The sequence below is a fragment of the Piliocolobus tephrosceles genome, chromosome 16 (assembly GCF_002776525.5).
Source record: "Piliocolobus tephrosceles isolate RC106 chromosome 16, ASM277652v3, whole genome shotgun sequence".
In the NCBI taxonomy this organism is placed as follows: Eukaryota; Metazoa; Chordata; class Mammalia; order Primates; family Cercopithecidae; genus Piliocolobus; species Piliocolobus tephrosceles.
In genome coordinates this window covers 37,302,576-37,323,722 of record NC_045449.1, presented here as the reverse complement: position 1 = coordinate 37,323,722, position 21,147 = coordinate 37,302,576, and the positions used below count along the sequence as shown (strand labels likewise).

At 38.3% G+C, this 21,147-nt stretch overlaps 1 protein-coding gene across 5 annotated transcripts in view; it reads left to right on the top strand.

The window, feature by feature from the left end:
- DGKE (diacylglycerol kinase epsilon) overlaps positions 1-19,898 on the top strand; it is a 35,135-nt gene extending 15,237 nt beyond the window's left edge. For 2 of the 5 annotated variants that reach the window (XM_023204556.1, XM_023204557.3), the window contains exons 6-12: positions 132-289; positions 609-660; positions 7,811-7,924; positions 9,919-9,990; positions 13,263-13,390; positions 13,612-13,723; positions 14,084-19,898. In XM_023204556.1, coding sequence (XP_023060324.1) covers positions 132-289; positions 609-660; positions 7,811-7,924; positions 9,919-9,990; positions 13,263-13,390; positions 13,612-13,723; positions 14,084-14,263 — 816 coding nt within the window. In that variant the 3' untranslated portion in view covers positions 14,264-19,898. Of the gene's footprint in view, positions 1-131; positions 290-608; positions 661-7,810; positions 7,925-9,918; positions 9,991-13,262; positions 13,391-13,611; positions 13,724-14,083 lie in introns of those variants that run through there. The other 3 variants (XM_023204559.1, XM_023204558.1, XR_002730059.1) reach the window with 3 other exon arrangements.
- The last annotated feature ends 1,249 nt before the right edge of the window (positions 19,899-21,147 follow it).

The window sequence follows — 21,147 nt, the reverse complement described above, 5'->3', positions numbered from 1 at the left end:
GCTTTAGCAAAACAACATACAGTTGTTATATTTGTATTCTTACTGTTTTGGTCTTAATAAATTTTGTAAAGTATTATTACCCAGCAAATAGTCTGCAGAGAAAAATCTAAAACATGTCTTCCATATTCTAGGGACAAGAAAAGTACATTCCACAAGTTGCAGTCTTGCCTCTGGGAACAGGCAACGATCTATCCAATACATTGGGTTGGGGTACAGGTTATGCTGGAGAAATTCCAGTTGCACAGGTTTTGCGAAATGTAATGGAAGCAGATGGAATTAAACTAGATCGGTAAGTTACATTTCCCCAAAAAGTAGATTTCTTGAGATTTAGCCATCATTGTTTGGTTTACAAATGAAGACTTGTGTAGGTGAAATGTGCCATGTAATTTAAATATGAAAGACGATACTCTTTGTACTTATACATAGATACTGGTGTTTTATTATGTAAGAGCCAAAGTAATAAGTTACACTGAGTACTTATCCCTAAATTTGCATGCTTATATACATGTGGTTACTTTTTTAGATGGTATTTTAATAGAAAACCTTCATTTATCCAAACATCCAGAGTACAGGGTTTATTTGCGTTTTTTTTAACTTCTGTTTTTTAGATGGAAAGTTCAAGTAACAAATAAAGGATACTACAACTTAAGAAAACCCAAGGTATGTTGTTAGTGCCTCAGTTGCAAGTAGTTTCAGCTTCATTGCACAAGATACAGCACTCTGTGGTGGGATACAGAGACCTGGTGCTTATCTCAAGGGAGCTGGCTGTGGAGCAGAACAGAAACTTACATGCTTACCTCACAAGCTGGACTGTAAATGTGTTACGGGAGTGCACCTGTTCTGCCTAGCTGATGTGGCTGAGAAGATTCAGAGGAAGTGATATGGGAGTTGGTCCTTAAAAAAGCGAAGGACTTTCCAGGCAGAGATTGCAAAGCATGGTTAGCAAGTAGCAAATAATACAGAGAGAACAGATCTGTATTTTTAAAAGATACTCTGGAGATAATGTGAAAATAGCTTAGAAGCCTGTACTAGGTAGAATCAGGATGCGGACAATGCAAAGACAGTTTAGAGGTAGAATTAATCAGTACTTAACAACTGATTAGTATAAAGGGAAGAGAGAAAATACATATTACTACTAGATTTCTAGTTTTTATAACTGGATATATGGAAATGACTATAAGAAAAATACCAAAAATACCAAGTTTCAGGTTTGGGTAGGAAGAAAATGAGATAGAATTGAGCATATCAATCTAAAAGTCTTTGAAGCGTTGAACAAGAAATTGGAAGTTTAGGCTTATTGCTCAGGAATAAAGACAGAGCTAGAGATGCAGACTGAGGAATCTAGACTGGGTTAGAAAGTAAAATAAACTGGGATGGGGGCGGGGGAGTAGCCCAAGTTGTGGGATTCACGCCCCTAGTTATCAACCTTTGAACTGAAACTTTATTTCTGATAATTGTTTAAATGCTGAGAATATGGGGAGTGAGAAGGGAAAAGAGGGTCAAGAACTGCATCTTTTTTTTTTCTTTCTTTTGTTTTGGAGACAAGGTCTCGGTCTGTCACTCAAGCTGGAGTGCGGTATTGTGATGACAGCTCACTGCAGCGTCAACCTCTGGGACCAAGCAATCCTCCCACCTCAGCCTCCCAAGTAGCTGGGACCACCAGCATGTGCCACCATACCCAGATGGTTTTTGTTTTTGTTTCTGTTTTGTAGAGAGAGGGTCTCCCTATATTGTCCAGGCTGATCTCGAACTCCTAGGCTCAAGCAGTCCTCCCTCCTTAGCCTTCCGAAGTATTGGGATCAGGCGTGAGCCACTGTGTCCAGCCACAAACTACATCTTGAAAATAGATACATTTAGGTGACACAGATTAAGAGAGGTCACTAAGGGAAACTAAAAAGTGTAGTGAGTAAATAAGGAGAAAACAGAGAAAGAGGATTACAGTAGGTAGGTGATAAACAGCAAAATTAAAGCAGACTTTAAAGAAGAGCATTTGGGGAACTCATGCATGTTTCTTTGCTTCTCTGTCTCCTTGCCACAAAAATCCCTCTAAAATGGGGATACAGATCTTGTATAGATCTTTGAGAAGGCACAAAACCTTAGGAGAAAGAGATCACAGCAGTCTTCAGAAGCCAAAACTAGGAAGGTTCGCATAATTGAAAAAAGCTCAAAAGTGCCTACACTGCAGAAAACCAAGAAAGAAACCAGTTTATTGAGCAGAACCAAGCAAAGGCTTAGGAATTCAAGTCACTACATCACTCAGCAGTAGTATAAAGTGGGTCTGAAAAGGAGTGAGCCAAAGAAGCTGTTTGTCCCCTTTCCCCAGCTTCACGTAGTCATTTACTACCCTCCTCAACTCATGTAGTAGATTGGAGGTTTACTCTGGAAAGTTTAAACTAGAGAGACTCTAGCCAGCTAACGCCATACTGAAAACAGATTTAGTGCAAAGTGAGATCACTGGCCCTTTTCATCCACTCAACTTCAAGAATAGTGGCAGAGAGTATTTCTCTCTGGGAAGCTAACTTGCCCAAGGAAAAAATTAACAGGTACCAATATTTGGGTGTCTCCTAGCAAAAGGACCAGATTTTTGCACTGTAGTCCTATAATGAAGCTTATACCCTAGCAAGACCTGCTTTTGGATGCAAAGTTCACAGTTTGCCTTTTATGCCTTACTTTTAAAACATGAACATATACAGCCAAGGATTGGAGGCACAAGCAGGCATTTAAGGAAAGCCTCTATCATGAGAGAGCCCCAAAAAAGAAGAATTATAGAAAACACAGTCCAGGAAGCTGAAGGAAGTCAGGGAGTGGGACTGATGTTCTCAGAGAAAAATGAAAATATTTATAGAACAGGGTTCTATAAAAGGAACATTCAGAAACACACACCTCAAAAGACTCTGACAAACTAAAATTCAGTATCAGATTGGAAAGTACAATTGAAGACACCACTCAGAAAATACAACAAAAAGCAAAGGAACTGGACATGGGGGCACATGCCTGTAGTCCCAGCAACTCAGGAGGCTGAAGCCAGAAGATTGCTTGAGTCCAAGAGTTCAAGACTGCAGTGAGCTATCATCACGCCACTGCACTCCAGCCTGGGTGACAGAGTGCAGATGAGACCCCATCGCTTAAAAAAAGAGAAAAAGAATAAGTAATATTTAAAATTTAAAAATAACGAATTGGCCAGGTGCGGTGGCTCATGCCTGTAATCCCAGCACTCTGGGAGACTGAGGCGGGCAGATCATGAGGTCAGGAGTTTGAGACCAGTCTGGCCAACATGGTGAAACCCCGTCTTTACTAAAAATACAAAAATTAGCCGGGCGTGGTCATGGGTCCCTGTAATCCCAGCTACTCGGGAGGCTGAGGCAGGAGAATTGCTTGAACCCGGGAGGCAGAGGGTGCAGCGAGCCAAGATCACACCACTCTACTCCAGCCTGGGCAGCAGAGCAAGACTCCATCTCAAAGAAACACAAAATCAAGAAATAATCTGATTATGTTATTTAGAAATATAGAGAGAAATACCAGAAGAAAGAACTATGGAAAGAGCTGTGGGAACAGGAATTATAAATGAGGAGTAGACAGAAAACTGCAGTGTTTCCTTTGAAGCCTTGTAGAACTATATAGCTTATTAAAGTGGATTGCTTTGATTTATTAAAAAAAATAAAAAACATTAAAAAAAAGAGAAAGTATTGGAGATCCTTTAAAATGGTTCCTGTGCTCAGAAGTATTTGTCAGTTATCATAGTGCCTGAAATGCCAACATTAAAGATGTGTGGCCGGGCGCGGTGGCTCAAGCCTGTAATCCCAGCACTTTGGGAGGCCGAGACGGGCGAATCACGAGGTCAGGAGATCGAGACCATCCTGGCTAACATGGTGAAACCCTGTCTCTACTAAAAAATACAAAAAACTAGCCAGGCGAGGTGGCAGGCACCTGTAGTCCCAGCTTACTCGGGAGGCTGAGGCAGGAGAATGGCGTAAACCCGGGAGGCGGAGCTTGCAGTGAGCTGAGATCCGGCCACTGCACTCCAGCCTGGGCGACACAGCGAGACTCCGTCTCAAAAAAAAAAAAAGATGTGTTTCTCTTTCTCTTTTTGATAGAAGCCAATCTAATAGGTACAAGGTGATAGCTCATTGTGGTTTCCATTTGCAATTCTCTGACGATTAGAAATGTTCAGCATTTTTCCATATGCAGGTTGAATATCCCTTATCCAAAAAAAGGTTGTGACCAGAAGTATTTCAGATTTCTGGTTTTTTTGGATTTTGGAATATGTGCAGAATATGTACCCGTTGAGCATTTCTAATCTGAAAAGCTGAAATCCAAAATGCTCCCATGAGCATTTCCTCTGAGTGTCACGTCAGTGTTCAAAAAGTTTCAGATTTGGGGACATTTCAGATTTCAGATGTTTGTATTAGGGATGCTGAACCTGTATCTGTTGGCCATTTTTATGTCTTTTGAGAAATGTCTCTTCAAGTCCTTTTGCCCATTTTTTAATAAGATTATTGGTTGTTACTGAGTAGATTGAGTTCCTTCTACATTTTGGAGATTAGTTCCTAATCGAGTGTATGATTTACAGATATTTTCTCCCAAGCTGTGGGTTGCCTCTTCACTCTTGTTTTCCTTTGCTGTGTAGAATCTTTTTAGTGTGATGCAATCCCTTTTGTCTATGTTTACTTTTATTGTGTGTGCTTTTGAGGTCATATTAAACCACATAACTGCCCAGGCCAATGTCATGAAGCTTTTTTCTTACATTTTCTTTTAGTACTTTTTTAGTTTCAGGTTGTACATTTAAGTCTTTAATCCATTTTTAGTTGATTCTTTATAATGGGCAAGATAAGGGTTGATTTTCATTGTTCTGCATGTGAATATCCAGCTTTCCCAGTACCATTTATTGATGAGACTCTCCTTTCCCTATTGTATGTTCTCAGCACCTTTGTCAGAAATCAGTTGACCATTGATATGTGTATTTATTTTGGGCTTTCCTATCCTATCTCATTGGTCAGTAATAACAAATGTTGGCAAGGACGTGGAGAAGAGAGAATCCTTGTACACTATTGGTATTGCAAATTAGTACAACCATTTTGGGAGACAATATGGAGGTTTCTCAAAAAACTAAAACTAGAATTACCATTTGTTCCAGCAATCCCATTTATAGATACATACCCAAAGGAATTGAAATCAGTATATCAAACAGATGTCCATGCTGCCATGTTCATTGCAGCGTTATGTACAATAGCCAAGATGCAGAAATAACCTAAGTGCCTATCAGTGAATGAATGTTTTTTTTAAATATGCCATATATACACAATGGAAAACTATTCAGACTTTAAAAAAAAAGAAAAGGAAAATCTGTCATTCTTGGCAACATAGCTGAACCTAGGGGACATTATGTTAAATAAATAAACGAGGCCCAGAAAGACAAATATTGTATGATGTCACTTACATGTGGAATCTGAAAAATCAAACTCAAAGTCGAAAGTAGAGTGATGGTTACCAGAGGCTGTAGAGGGCAGGAGAGTAGATGGAGAAAGGGGAGACATTGGTTAACAGGTAAAAGGTTTTAGTTAGATAGGAAGAATAAGTTCTGCTGTTGCACAGCTTGGTAACTATAGTTAATGTATATTTTCAAATTGCTAAAAGAGAGGTTTTTTGTTTTTTTGGTTTTTTGGGGTTTTTTGAGATGGTCTCACTCCAATGACCAAGTTGGAGTGCAGTGGCGTGATCACAGCTCACTGCAGCCTAGACCTCTTGGGCTCAAGTGATCTTCCCATCTTAGCCTCATTAGTAACTGGGACTACAGGCACATGCCACCACACCCGGGCAATTTTATTTTTATTATTTTCAATAGAGACAAGATTTGTCTGTGTTGCCCGGGCTGGTCTCAAACTCATGAGCTCAAGGAGTCCACCCACCCCAGCCTCCCCGAGTGCTGGGATTATAAGTGTGAGCCTAAAAGAGAGGATTTTAAATGTTCTCACCACAAATAAATGATAAATATTTGAGGTGATGGATATGCAAAAAAAAAAGATGTATTTCTCATTCATACCAGGATGTATTACTATTCAGTAATAAAGCGGAGCTGAGTATTTAGAAATATTTATCAGAGATCATTCCTCCAAAGAAAGATGTACAAAGTGTCACACCAGTTAGATTATTCAAATAAAAAGACATGTTCTTCAGCCATTTGCTGTCAAAAATAAATACACTACAATCAAGTAGGGTCTGCTTACCGCTATAGAAGAACATCCAAACAATCAAATACAAGAAGGAACTTCATTTATCTATACATTCAGGCAAGTATTTTGTGCCCGTCTGCTGCCAGGCACTGTCCTAGTTGCTGGAGTTTCAGTGATGAAGGCCTTGCCCTCATGAAGCTTTTATTACCCCACTCTTAGTTTCTGAATAAAGGACGCCTAGAAAACTAGAAAAAAAAAATTCCGTTAAAAAATAAAGGCACATTAATGTACATTGACGTATTTTATTTAAAATAAGATGTTTATGGGTTTTGTTTAAAAGAACAACTAGGATTGAAAATTATATTTTGGCAGTGAAGGGACAGACATTTAGTTCCATAAGAGATGAATGGGAAAAGGATAAAAAGAACAAATGACCAAATTTAGACTTAACCATCAAAAGGAGGAAGAGCATCTTTGATTTGGAGGAGAAAGGTACACTTGAGTAAAGTCAGAATGTTTAGATGGCAGAAAGAGAGTTTGAGAATTCATACCTTTCATACCTGAGGATCTCATTTTTTTCAGTGAGGCAAGAATCAAGATCATCTGAACATAACAAAGGCAAGGGAGCTAGTTACCAGGGACTTGAAGAGAGTTGTAAATTTTGAAATAAACCACTAGGGAATACAAGAAAGGGGTCATCGAAAGGGTTACTGTGTCCTATTAGCGATTGTGTCCAGCCATCCTTAGAAATAACTTTGTAACAGGATCATAATTATAAGATTCTTACCATTAACGTCCAGAAACCTGGAAATAGAGCAGAGAAAACAGTTTGATGTAGAGAAGATTAACAAGTAGGGCTGGCCGGGCACAGTGGCTCACACCTGTAATCCCAGCACTATGGGAGGCTGAGGTGGGCGAATCATGAGGTCAGGAGCTCGAGACCAGCTGGCCAACATGGTGAAACCCCATCTCTACTAAAAATGCAAAAAAATTAGCCGGGCATGGTGGCGGGAACCTGTAATTCCAGCTACTCGGGAGGCTGAGGCAGGAGAATTGCTTGAACCCGGGAGGCAGAGGTTGCAGAGAGCTGAGGTCGCGCCACTGCATTCCAGCCCGGCGACAGTCCGAGACTCTGTCTCAAAAAAAACAAAGCTAAATTGAGAAGAGGTCAAGAGAGTGTTGGAACGAAGGATGGTGTTGAGTACAGTCGTTGAAATGATTGACTTTGGAATCCAGGCCACATTGGGAAGTAAGATAAATTAAGGTGAGACCAGTAGCCTGGGTTGGGACCAATAGAAGCTGAGAGCTTGGAGGCTGTGATAAATGTAAAGAGCAAATGTAATGGGAACACAGGCATGAAAAGCCTGGAAGCATGAAGTAGAGCCATTCTAGATGGTAAGGTCTGAGGTGTAGCATATAAAACAGAAATGGAAGATGAGATTCACATCTGTAGTTATCAGCCTTAAATGGAAGCTTTATTTCTGGTAACGTCACCGGACAGTATAAAGTAGCCATGTGAAAAGTAAATGCAGAAAGCATCTCCCTTTTCAAAAGAACACAAAGACTAAGATTGACATTTAATTATGACTCAGGCTTAGGTGGAATCATAGTCTGTTGCTTATTCTTACCCTTTCCTACAGGAATTCACAATGAACAACTATTTTTCTGTTGGACCTGATGCTCTCATGGCTCTCAATTTTCATGCTCATCGTGAGAAGGCACCATCTCTGTTTTCTAGCAGAATTCTTAATAAGGTGTGTTGGATAAAATAACATTACCTGCTTATCACCGAAGGTACAGTAAAAATCAATAGTTCAATTATATTTAGCACTCTTAGATTCAGATTTAACTAACTTTTTAGTTAGTTAACTAACTAACCAACTGCTCTGTTTTGTGTAGGATTGTCAAATTAGATCTTTTTTTTAAATTAGATCTTTAAATGTACTTTAGCAGGCCGGGCACAGTGGCTCACGCCTGTAATCTTAGCACTTTGGGAGGCGGAGGCAGGTAGATCACTTGAGGTCAGGAGTTCAAGACCTGCCTGGCCAACGTGGTGAAACCCTGTCTCTATTAAAAATACAAATTTAGCTGGGCATGGTGGCAGGTGTCTGTAATCCCAGCCACTCGGGAGGCTGAGGTAGGAGAATCTCTTGAAACCAGGAGGCAAAGGTTGCAGTGAACTGAGATCATATCACTGCACTCCAGCCTGGGCAATAGAATGAAGCTCCATCTCACAAAACAAAACAACTTTATCAAAGTATAACATAATTCTAACAATTTTTTTAAATTCAATTTTTAAATTAACAATTATTTAAATTTTTTTAAAATGTTTTAAAATTGGGGTGTTTTATAGCATATTTTGCTTAGATGGCAACTAAATGGAATATATGATAGTTTATCTTAAACGGCAGCTAAAATTGGCAGGAAATTTTAGGCAGACTAAATTTTTGGTGAGGTCATTAATGGAACAGTAGATTTCATTGGTTTGAAAAACCTCCAGAAGGCAGATGAGATAAAGAAAAGAGCAGCTTATTTGCCACAGCTTTGAACTAAGGTCATATCTGGTTTCTAGTACAGTTGATTCCTTTGATGGAGTTTCGCTTAGGAATTTTTTAAATAACGTTTGGTGATTGACCAACAGGATATCAAAAATAAATGCAAAGCAATTGTATTCCTGGTTCTGTTTTACAAATATTTCAAGTTTTGAAATAGTTCCCTTTTATTAATATAGTTACTAAGGTAATATGTGTTACTATTTATACAATTGATAATTAACTCATCTCAGTCCTTACATCAACCTTTCTGTATTCGAAAGTGATTAGAAAATGTTTGTTAGATTAATATGCATTACTATTCTTAAGTAATCTGAGGTACTAGGAAAAAGTGGAATTTTCTAACTCGAATATTTTTCTTTATAAAATACAACTTTTTTGATAAATTGGGAGAAAACACCATTTAGAAACAAATCACTTGTAGGTTGGGCGTGGTGGCTCACGCCTGTAATCCCAGCACTTTGAGAGGCCAAGGTGGGCAGATCACGAGGTCAGGAGATCAAGACCATCCTGGCCAACATGGTGAAACCCTGTCTCTACTAAAAATACAAAAATTAGCCAAATGTGGTGGCGCACGCCTGTAATCCCAGCTCCTTGGGAGACTGAGGCAGGAGAATCGCTTGAACTCAGGAGGCAGAGGTTGCAGTGGACCAAGATCACACAACTGCACTCCAGCCTGGTGACGGAGCAAGACTCCATCTCAAAAAAAAAAGAAAAGAAAAAAATTCACTTCTATCCCACATTTCCCCTGAGAAAGAGGCTAATTAAACTTAAATGAAATGGCCTGTATTTTGTCATCTTCCAAAAAAGAAGGATGCGTAACCACAGTTCACCTAGAACTTTTAAACTATTAATAGCTTAAGAGAATAAAATGTAAAATAACAAATGATGCCAAAAGTATCTGTAATATATTAAAGGCATTTTTACATTGTGTTTTAATTACAGATTTCCATTGCTGCTCCTAGTGGATTCCAATTTTACCCTTTGAAATTACTAGAATGGAGGTGTTGGATAGGGCCAGAGGGTGCACACCAAAAGTATCCCTTTTGGTTGCCCTTCTTTTCATCAGCATCTAGTCTTCCATAAGGAAAATGTGCTTCTACATTCTTGAAGGGAACTTTGATACAGTGTATTTTTTCTTAATGTTTACAGGGTTAGACTGTTTTAATATTATGTTTTCTGTCCATTTTTCATAGGCGGTTTACTTATTCTATGGAACCAAAGATTGTTTAGTGCAAGAATGTAAAGATTTGAATAAAAAAGTTGAGGTAAGCTATTAACACTTTTTATTTTTTAAAGTTTTAGGTCATCTCTGGATTATGAAGACGTTTTAAACAGAAATGCTAAACTTTCTGTTAATAATAATTTGTCAGCATACATAGAGTATTTATTTGTGTGCCAGGCACTTTGCTACATTCTTTATACACATTGTCCCTCTAAATTCTCTCCACAATTCTATAAGACATGTATTATATATTTACATTATACAGAAAAGAAAACTATTTTGAATGAAGTAATTTGCCCAAATTCTCTCATTTAATGCCTAAATACACATGTAATCAAGATGTGAACCCAGATTTATGTAAATCCAGAATCTGTTTATTAGGATGAATGGCCTCTATTCATACATGATAAATAATTTACAGTTATCTGATACAGTGCCTGACTCAACATAAAGACACAGAGGAAGTTTAAATGGAAAGTTTAATTCAGATTACTTTTGTGGGGTATCTCTCTTACATACCAAAACAAAAATGTGTAAATAGTAAAAATAGAATATTAATGATTGCTTATTGCGAGAGCATCTCTGATGTTATGATATGGCAGTCTTATATATATTCCTTGCTTGATTCCAAAAAGAATCTGTAATGGTTAATAGCAACAACAAAGACATTAATTCAGAGCAACCTAGAACTGATAAAATAAATAAAAAGAGATCATAAACAGCTTGGGAAAGGAGACAATGAGCAGGGAGTAAGGAGGCTGATTATACATTAGTCAAGGAAACATGTTGCCGTTAGGCATAATGTTTAGCTCAAAGTCTCTAGGCAGCCATGGCGTAGAAGCAAGAACAACATTTTCTGTTAAAAAGAGTGTTACAGCCGGGCGCAGTGGCTCGCACCTGTAATCCCAGCACTTTGGGAGGCCGAGGCAGGTGGATCACAAGGTCAGGAGATCGAGACCATCTTGGCTAACATAGTGAAACCCCATCTGTACTAAAAATACAAACAAAAATTAGCCGGGCGTGGTGGTGGGCGCCTGTAGTCCCAGCTACTCTGGAGGCTGAGGCAGGAAAATGGCGTGAACCTGGGAGGCAGAGCTTGCAGTGAGCAGAGATCGCGCCACTGCACTCCAGCCTGGGTGACAGAGCGAGACTCCGTCTCAAAAAAAAAAAAAGAGTGTTATGTTACTTTATCATATTTTATTTTTCTTGGCTTTGATAGTATTGGTGGAGTAAAGCATACAAGCACATAAAATAAAGACCTTTATTTTATTGTCTGACATTTTATTTATATAAAAATACAAATTACTTTTAATTATACAGAAATGAAATAAACTGTATTTAGTATTTACATACCTACAAAATAGTCATTGTCCTCGATACTGGAGGTACAGTGATAAATCCCTTGCTCTATATTTACAGTCTAGGGTGAAGAAAGGTATTTAAACCAGTCTGGGCACAGTGGCTCACGCCTGTAATCCCAGCACTTTGAGAGGCCAAGGTGGGAAGATTGCTTGAGGCAAGGAGACTAGCCTGGGCAACATAGTGATACTCCACTTTTACAAAAAATAAAAATAGCTGAGCATAGTGGCATGTACCTGTGGTCCTAGCTGATCAGGAGGCTGAGGCAGAAGGATCACTTGAACCCAGCAGGCGGAGGCTACAGTAAGCTGTGATTGTACCACTGTACTCCAGTCTGGGTGACAGATTGAGACCCTGTCTCCAAGAAAAAACCAAAAAGATATTTAACACATTGCAATGCAGTATGAGAAGTTATGTAAGAAAAGCATGTGGTCTTACAGGAATAAATAACTGCAATACGTAACCTAGGAGCTACAGAGACTAGGGAAAGTGGCAGTCTTTCTGGAAGAAGTGACAAGATGGAATCTGAAAATAAGTAAGAGTTAGCTAAGAGAAGGAGGAGGGTAAGATTGCTGTAGGCTAAAAACAGCATGTGCAAAAGACCCAGAGGCGCACATGGCATATTTGAGTGAGTTCAGGCTGGAGCATAGCTTTCAGGAAGGAAAGTGACAAGAGCTGAGGCTAGAGAGATGGACAGAAGTCAAATCACAGAGTGTCATATTTGCCTGGTATTGGAGCTTGGATTTCATCATGGGCATTGCAGGGTTGAAGTGAAGCCATTGAAGGGTTGTAATTAGAGGATGACATATTTGCATTTTTATTTATTTATTTATTTATTTATTTATTTATTTATTTATTTTTTTTTTTTTGTGAGACGGAGTCTCGCTCTGTCGCCCAGGCTGGAGTACAGTGGCCGGATCTCAGCTCACTGCAAGCTCCACCTCCCGGGTTTACGCCATTCTCCCGCCTCAGCCTCCAGAGTAGCTGGGACTACAGGCGCCCGCCACCTCGCCCGGCTAGTTTTTTGTATTTTTAGTAGAGACGGGGTTTCACCGTGTTAGCCAGGGTGGTCTCGATCTCCTGACCTCGTGATCCGCCCGTCTCGGCCTCCCAAAGTGCTGGGATTACAGGCTTGAGCCACGGTGCCCGGCCTTTTTGCATTTTTAAAGTGTCGATCCAATTGCTCTGCGAGGGATGCATAAGAAAGTAAAGCTAGAGGCAGATCGGCCAGATAGGAACATTTTAGGGAAGAAATGGTGGAGAAAGAGAAAGACATAGAAATAGCATCAACTGTTTTTAGTGATTAAGGGGATGTGGAGGGTAAAAAGTCAAAGAAATCAAAGATAACTGCCAGGTTTCTGGCTTAAACAGCTGGGTTGGGGGTGAGTTAACCTACTTACTAGGAAAGAGTAAGTAAGAGTTAGCTAAGAGGAGGAGGAGGGGAAGATTGTTACTCTTTCCTGGTAAGTACATTGGGGAACAGGGAGCAGATTGCAGAAAAGTTGCTTGTTTAATTTTTTACATAGGAGTTTTTGGTGCCAGTTCATGGACATGTTTTGTAGGCAGTGGATAGATAGATCTGGCCCAGTTTACTTTCCTGAAAAGGAACATCCAGGGAAGTAGAGTCTGTGGTTCCCAGGAAGCAAAGGGAAAGAAGATTTTAGGAAAAGAGGAAGGGGGTCAGCAAGTGTCAGGTGCTACTGAAACGGCAATTTAGATAAGGCCTGAAAAAATCACAGGGGTCAACAAAAAGGACATTATTGATGATGTTGCAAGCAGTTCCACTGAAGAGATAGAAAAGGCCAGATGAGAGGCCCTGAGTGAGAGGTAGGGAGCATCTTCTGCATGTACGTCTCTCACATATAAGCACATTTATGAAAATAGATGTGAATTCTAAATGGATATGTATGGAAATCATGTACCCTGTAGTCACTATCTATTTGTATTTCTTTAAAGCTAGAACTGGATGGTGAGCGAGTAGCACTGCCCAGCTTGGAAGGTATTATAGTTCTGAACATTGGTTACTGGGGCGGTGGCTGCAGACTATGGGAAGGGATGGGAGACGAGACTTACCCTCTAGCCAGGTATGTACATTTGTGGTCTGTTTTTTTATGTCACTATTTTATTTAAAGCAATCTCTTGTTTATAGACTAACATTTTTCCTTAAATTTTCTTTTTTGTATATCTCATTAGTTACAATATTTTTAAAGTTGATGGTCCAACTGTGTTAAAAAGTAATTGCTCTAGCATAACTGATTTTGTTTTATTGCATCATATAATCCATATTTTCTTTTTCCAATTTTAGGCATGACGATGGTCTACTGGAAGTTGTTGGAGTATATGGGTCTTTCCACTGTGCTCAGATTCAAGTAAAACTGGCGAATCCTTTTCGAATAGGACAGGCACATACAGTGAGGGTAGGTGAAATATGGCTGTAACAGGCTAATTTGTCCCAATCCATTTCTAAGCTGTTGATATGTAAAGTATACATGCTATACCTTTCTTTAAACAGTGGTTTATGGCTCATGCAGCTGGTCACTGTACACCAGGGGCTGGAGTGGGATGAGGAAGAAACAGAAACATGGCTCAGGCTCCATAAGATAAAACATTCACTTGAAAAAAGAATTCCTTAATCAATGAATAAAAACATATTCAGATTAATATTTTCTAAAAATGAAATACATAAGGGTTAAGGGATTGTGGATGGTGTTATTAAGGAAGACCCTTCTAAATTTTGCGGGACTGACTTTTAAACGTTATTTGTTCCCTAATATCAGCTGATTTTGAAGTGCTCCATGATGCCAATGCAGGTGGATGGGGAGCCTTGGGCCCAAGGGCCCTGCACTGTCACCATAACTCACAAGACACATGCAATGATGTTATATTTCTCTGGAGAACAAACAGATGATGACATCTCTAGTACTTCGGATCAAGAAGATATAAAGGAGACTGAATAGATGGATGAGGGAGTGAAAACTTTGCATAGAATCCTCACGCAAGTAGATGTATGTTCATCCAAAAGTATTAATAGAAATTCTCTATCAGCTATTCAGTCTTAATTTCACTAGTAGTATTATGGGTATACATTTTTGTAAATAGCATCCCCAAACCAGCCAGCCTTCAGTTATTTACAAACGTTTGTTCTTTTTTCAGCAAAATACTTCAAATGAATAATATTAACTTACGAAAAGTCACAAAAACTTACATGAGAGTGAAAATTTGTTATGATTGTTTTGAGAGTGGGACTCGCTCTGAAGTATGTGCTGTCTCATTTCTTATTTTTGAACCATGCATATGATGGACGCACAATGGATGGACACATTATATCTCCAACAAGGTGTGGGTGGAAAGATCATTTCCATCTTCATTTTTAATATGGTAACACCATAGCATTTTAAAAATTAACCTGCTTTTTTGAAAGGAAATGATTACTGTCAAACCACCATGGTTAATTGTGGGCATCCTCCTGCAGCATGCCTCTTAAAATTTTCTGCAACCCAAACCAAGTGTATGTATTGATTTCTAGGAACCCCCAAAAGGAGAATAGTAAAAAACGATCATACTTAAAACTTGTATTATAATTTTTATTTTAGGAACTTATTCAGACACGTAAATGTTGTTTAATTCTGTAGGTAACCAATTGAGCTGAAATTCAGGATCTTTTTTATGACACCAGTGTAGCCAAAAGAGAAGCAGATAAGTGAATTGGTAAGAAATAAGATTCAGAGCACTTTGGATTGTAAGTTATAGGTTCTGAGCTGAACAGTTTATCAACCTCTCTTTTTATTAAAAGACAGTGTCAACAGTTCAAAAATTGTGCTTAAAGGAAACTTAATGGTGAGATTAATTGCTTAGGAAAAGCTCAAGGCCGACTGATAAGTTTTAAAACTTCAGTGGTCTAGTAGCATTTTGAAATACAGTAGTCTTTTAACAGAATTTCCCCTTAAGGAGGTAAGTGGACAGAAATCTTTGCTAAAATGTTTATATCATATTTATTTTAAAATGAGAGAGAGATATTTTTAAATTATTTATTATTTACCTTGTGGTATGGTACCTGTGTTTAGTGTTTACATTCTGCAGCTTTATTTAATAAGTTAAATTGATCACATAAATTCTGCTAGTCACAATCAGATAGCAATTTAGTCTATTAAGTAATTAAAATTCTAATTTAATTCTCCTGACAGATATCTAGACAATCTTATTCTTCACAAATATTCCTCATTGTATTGAAAAAAGAAGGAGAGCATGAAAAGCACTAGGGAACTACTTTTGGATAACTGAAAGCTTTGTTTCATTGTTTTATTTGCCCCTCAATTGCCACAAACTTACTGAAGGGCCAGTTTCATGGTTCCCATTAGAGGGTGCTTGTTCTCTGCTGTTGACCAGCCCAACCCTTCATGACCCACAGGTAGGCTGACCCAGTGGGCATCTAGCCTGGTGTTTTTCTGACCAATGGCCCGTTTGTAGGATTTGTGCTCTTTCATGACATTAATCTCTGAAAGATCAGAATGTTTCCCCCAAAATACCATTAGCTGTCTTTGAGGGTCTATTATGAATCTGTCATCCGTGAATTGCCATAAACCTGAGTTTGCCTCACCTCAGGCCCAGACCATGTTTTCGAAGAGCAACTAAGTAATGTATACAGTAGTCAGTACATTTTATGAAGTACTTTATTTTGCTAAATTAACCTCTTCCAGATCTCCTCGGGTGATCTTAAATTCTAGTCTTGAGAAACTTTATGAGCAGATCTGTTTTCAGCTTACTTAATACACCTTTCATGGTAGGTAACCATGGCAGTGAGGATGGCAGAGTTTTGTTTTTTTAATGGGCCAATCATGTTCTGAGTATTATGAAGTTTGTATCCTTTCATTCATGATCAAAATTGTTAAAGATACCACATTTTAAAAATACACTGTTAAATTCACTTTGCTGTAGGTTATAGTTTACCTGTTATAAAATTCATAGTGCTAATTGTAGTAGAAGCAAAGTAAATCAATTTAGGATGTCAGAATTAAAATAATCACAATAACTAATATAGTTTTTTAATTATGAAAACTACAATTAAAAATTGGAATTTTAATACCAACCATAATATTACATTATATTTAGGACAGGCTTATGTAAAATGCCCTCATTTATCTAAACAAGTTGATTTTTTTGGTTATTGTAATCTAGTAAGGTTTTTGCATCACTACTGATCTGTCATGAAGTTTTTCTGCTGGCTTATTCACTCATTTAGACTTCATTTAGGGAAGCGATTTCAGAATACCATATCATAAAACGTATCATCTTGTTTTTGCAAAATTCACTTACTTTTTTGGGCACATTTACCCAGCATTTCAAATGTATAAGCATGTGTCTTGTTTAAATAAGTACAATTTATAAGACTTCATGTTTGCAAGTTACATATTAGGGTAGTGATTGTTTATATTACCAGGGATTCTACACTTTACCAAAAAAATTGCCATAAAATTTTCCTGTTCCATTTTAAATTGTCTTGATATTTAAAAAAATAACTTCAACATTCTCAGGAAGAAATACATGAAGTAAATCATATCTCCATGTCTGTTCAGATTTCTCTCATCTTTTTACTATCCCAATACATTCCTTACTCCTATAAACGTAGTGGCTTAAATACTGAATACCTGGCAGCTCTTATAGATCCCGTAGGCAGATGATGATAATTTTCAGTGTTTTGTCATGTTTAATAGAAATCAAACTGACTCGTGTTTTAAAATACAAGTTGTCTACTAGTAAGGTTACATGATTTAAGTGTGTTTTAGGTTTTCTGCAACAATTAACTGTGAACCCCTAATGTAGCTAATGTTTATACAAATTTTGTAGTCAAAATTATTTATTTTTATTTTTTTAGAGTGTTTCAAAAACATAGTGTTTGCTTTGTGAAATACATTTGCTTAGAGTTATAGGCTACTGTGACTCAGAAATTGTAAAGTCAATTTGCGTTGTAAAAATGAATACTACCAGCATGTCAAAAGAAAAATAATTTGCATTTGTAATATAAAGTAAAATTGTATTTAATATATTTATTGAATTTTAAATTTGCACTAACTTGAAAACTTTAAAGGTTATACTAATTTAAAGATTAATGTGGACCCAAATACATAATTTGTTTGGCCAAAAAGGTCATTAGAATGGGTAATGGTTTTGTGTGGTTTTCCTTCAAAATGATAATATTGAAGCAAGAACTAATGTTTTATATTGATAATTTTTTTAATATTTCCACCCAGTTGAGGACAGTGGAATATAAGTAGATTTATTTAAAATATCTAGATATTTAAAAAGAAAAAAAAAGGTTGTTTATCCCAATCTGAATTCATTCTCAGCAACAAGACAGAAAAGGTGGGGTTTGGGTTTTGCTTTTAAACAGTGTCCCTGTCTTTTTTAATTTTTCCCTTAAAGCCTTTCTCCTGTTCCTGAGAGTATGCTCTGCAGGCTATCTGCAGCATCAGAATGCCGGGCAGGCTGTTGAAAATATGGATTCCTGAGCCCAACCCTTAACCTAATGATTCCCTGTCTCTGGAGACGCAACATAGAAATCTGTTTTTATTAACAAGCACCTCAGGCGATTCTTAAGCATACTGAAATTTGAAAGCTTCTGGTCTGAACCTCTTGTATTCACCTAGGGCTTTTGCTAGGTGGGATACCATGTCGAAAAATTGAATTAATTGTATGTTCTTAAAATTGTTTTTCTTCTACTTCACTGTCCTCTTCCCTCAAAATCACTTTTCTAAAAGAACTCTATGAAAAACTTGTTTGTATCGTACTCAGATTGATATATTTGTCTGAACTCTGTTACATAAAAATTGGTATGATTCATACGTGGAGTCAGTTTTTGGACTGTGACCCATGCAGTGTTGGGGGACAAGGAATTGCTTCAGGAGTTAGTTATAGTGTGTCTCCAAGGGGCAGCGAGCCATGGACACTCCTGCCTTCTCACTTCAATCAGTGCAGCCACACTTGTGTATACTGAGTGCTGCTTCAGATCTCAATAGATAAAATACTTCCACATTTAAAATGATTCTACTGTTTTTTATAAAAGGTTTGAAAGCCACTACTATAATGACTTTGTCACCTAATTGATTTTCTACTAATTTTTACATATTCAGAAACTGCATGTGTTTTTGGTGGACAGAATACTTTGGAGGTCTCTGTTGCTGCTTAGAATGTGGCCACTTGGCTATTTCACAGTTTTTAAAGCTATTTTATTGAATAGTAAAGCAGTGAACTTAGCCTTCGTTCCTCGTGTTTCTAATTTAAATATGTAGTCTGTATTTAATTTTAGATATGTAAATACACATCAATACATTTACCCATATGGCCCTGTGTAACCAGTGCATGAGGCTTGCATAGCCTACCTAGCCCAAAAAGGTATATTCCAGCGTTCTGGGGAAAGAATTTTAAAATGCCATCCTCTAATACAGACGTTTATGAAACTTAAATGAAATGATTGAGCTTAACCATCTGCAAGAATGTCTGCAGAAAATAAATCACCTAGAAACTATAAATAGAAATGTGTTGCTGAGGCTGAGCGCAGTGGCTTACCCCTGTAATCCCAGCACTTGGGGAGGCCAAGGCAGGTGTATCACCTGAGGTCAGGAGTTCGAGACAAGCCTGGACAACATGGTGAAACCCCATCTGTACTAAAAATACAAAAAAAAAAAAATTAGCCAGGCACAGTGGCACATGCCTTTAGTCCCAGCTAAAACAGGAGGCTGAGGCACGAGAATCGCTGGAACCTAGGCGGCGGAGCTTGCAGTGAACCGAGATCACACCACTGCACTCCAGCCTGGGCAACAGAGCAAGACTCAGTCTCAATAAAAAAAAAAATTGTGTTGCTCGTATCAGATGTCAGACCAAGAATACTTCAGTCTCTCTAAGGATGCCCTGAGCTACCTCACTATTAAAGGACGACATCAACACAGAATGCACTAAACAGGAAATAAGCTGTAATCTAGGGAATTTCCATTATGTGTTACTTTTTGGTGACTAACATGGAATGTTGAAAAGGAAGAGCCGGAAAGCTCAGTTGTTTTCTTTATTCCTTTGACATTATCCAGGCAAGGGGGCCTCCTGATCAAATGAGTAGATTTGGCTGAGAAAAACCCTAGAGTAAGGCAGGCATGTTGTGGAGTTGGATGATCCACAGTGGCTCATAAAAACGTTTGTTCTCAATCCAGTTCAGGGCTCTGCCAGCAGTTCCGATTTGAACTGCTTAAACGAACCCTACAGATAAATTGGCACTCTCATTCGTAATCCTGTTTGTACAAGTTTAGAGCAGCCTAGCTCGAGTTCTCAACCCCAGTCCTCTTAGAAGTGAACTGATTGCACTGGATCCCTAAACCCACAATGTTGAGGACACGTGTGATGACTCCACTTGCGCAGCCAGCTGGCCTCTTGCACTTTCCCCTGCCCACCACAGTCCTATGTACCTAACCACTTAATTACCCTGTGTTAATTGTTTTTGTTTTGTTGGGTCTGTATTTTTGTGGTCAGTGCCTGCAGGCAGAAATGTGAATTAAAGCATTTGATATGTTGAAGATACCTGCTTGTTTTTTAATAAAATTAAAAGTGTAAAACTTAAGTATGATACTGTGTTGTTTTTTGACACAACCATGAGATACAATAAGCAGCTTTGACTTAGTGTCCCAAAAAATGGTTCTTGGTCTACAGCAGGACAAACAAACTATGTGGCAAGTTCTGAATCACATACTTTTAGATGGAGAGATTTAAAAATTCACATTGCATTGCTTTTGTAGCCTAAGAGCACAGAATAATACACGTGTTAGGAGCAACATTCATTCTCACGCATATAAACTGGCTCCTGGCAGAGCAGAGCAGTAAGTGGGATTGAATGGGTGAATTCACCTTATTTTCAGTTGGTAGAGTATGGAAAAATACATCATTTATTTGAAATGTCTGAATGGAAACCCAGCTCCACCGCTGTAATTTAACACTGGGCAGTTACTTGTTCTTCCTGAGCCTCAAATTTTCTTTCTCTATAAGAATGGGAATTAATGTCCACCTAGGGATTGCAAGTGCTTACAGGAGCTGGGCAAGCAATGAAGGTAAGAGTTGTAGAGACTTTGGTAAACTTTAGACTTTAGAGCACATGATTCCTGGGAAGGAGGCCTAGTGTGAACAGAATTTATTTTTCTAGAAAAGATAGCAATTTAGAGTATATGAAATCTAATTTTTAAGTATTGGATGGCAGCTAATTGCTGTCTACCATAAGGTTATATGATTATTTTTAGGGCAGGAGAGTGAATGCATCTGAATATGCATGGCAGAACTGTATGTTTCCTTCCATCTGGATTTTCATAAAGCATTGTGATTTATCCGTAGCGATCTGAAAAACATTTTGTGGCATGTAAAATATTTTATTAATTTTATTAGACATTAGAGGAAGAAGATTCTGTAGTCCTGCTTTATTCTGTCATCTTCACCTGGAAATCCATTTTTATAAAATTTTTATAATAAAAATCACTTGATCACTTGCCTGCTTTCTTTTAGACAGTACCAAGCATAATGCCCCTTGATAATTTACATGCATGTGAATGTGGCTGTGATAGCTGCTGACATTCACAAGGCAGGCTGTCTTACATGTAATGATTCCATGTTTGGACTTTTTTTTTTTTTTTTTTTTTTGAGACAGAGTCTCACTGTCGCCCAGGCTGGAGTGCAGTGGCCGGATCTCAGCTCACTGCAAGCTCCGCCTCCTGGGTTTACGCCATTCTCCTGCCTCAGCCTCCCGAGTGGCTGGGATTACAGGCGCCCGCCACCTCGCCCGGCTAGTTTTTTTTTTTTTTTTTTTTTTTTAGTA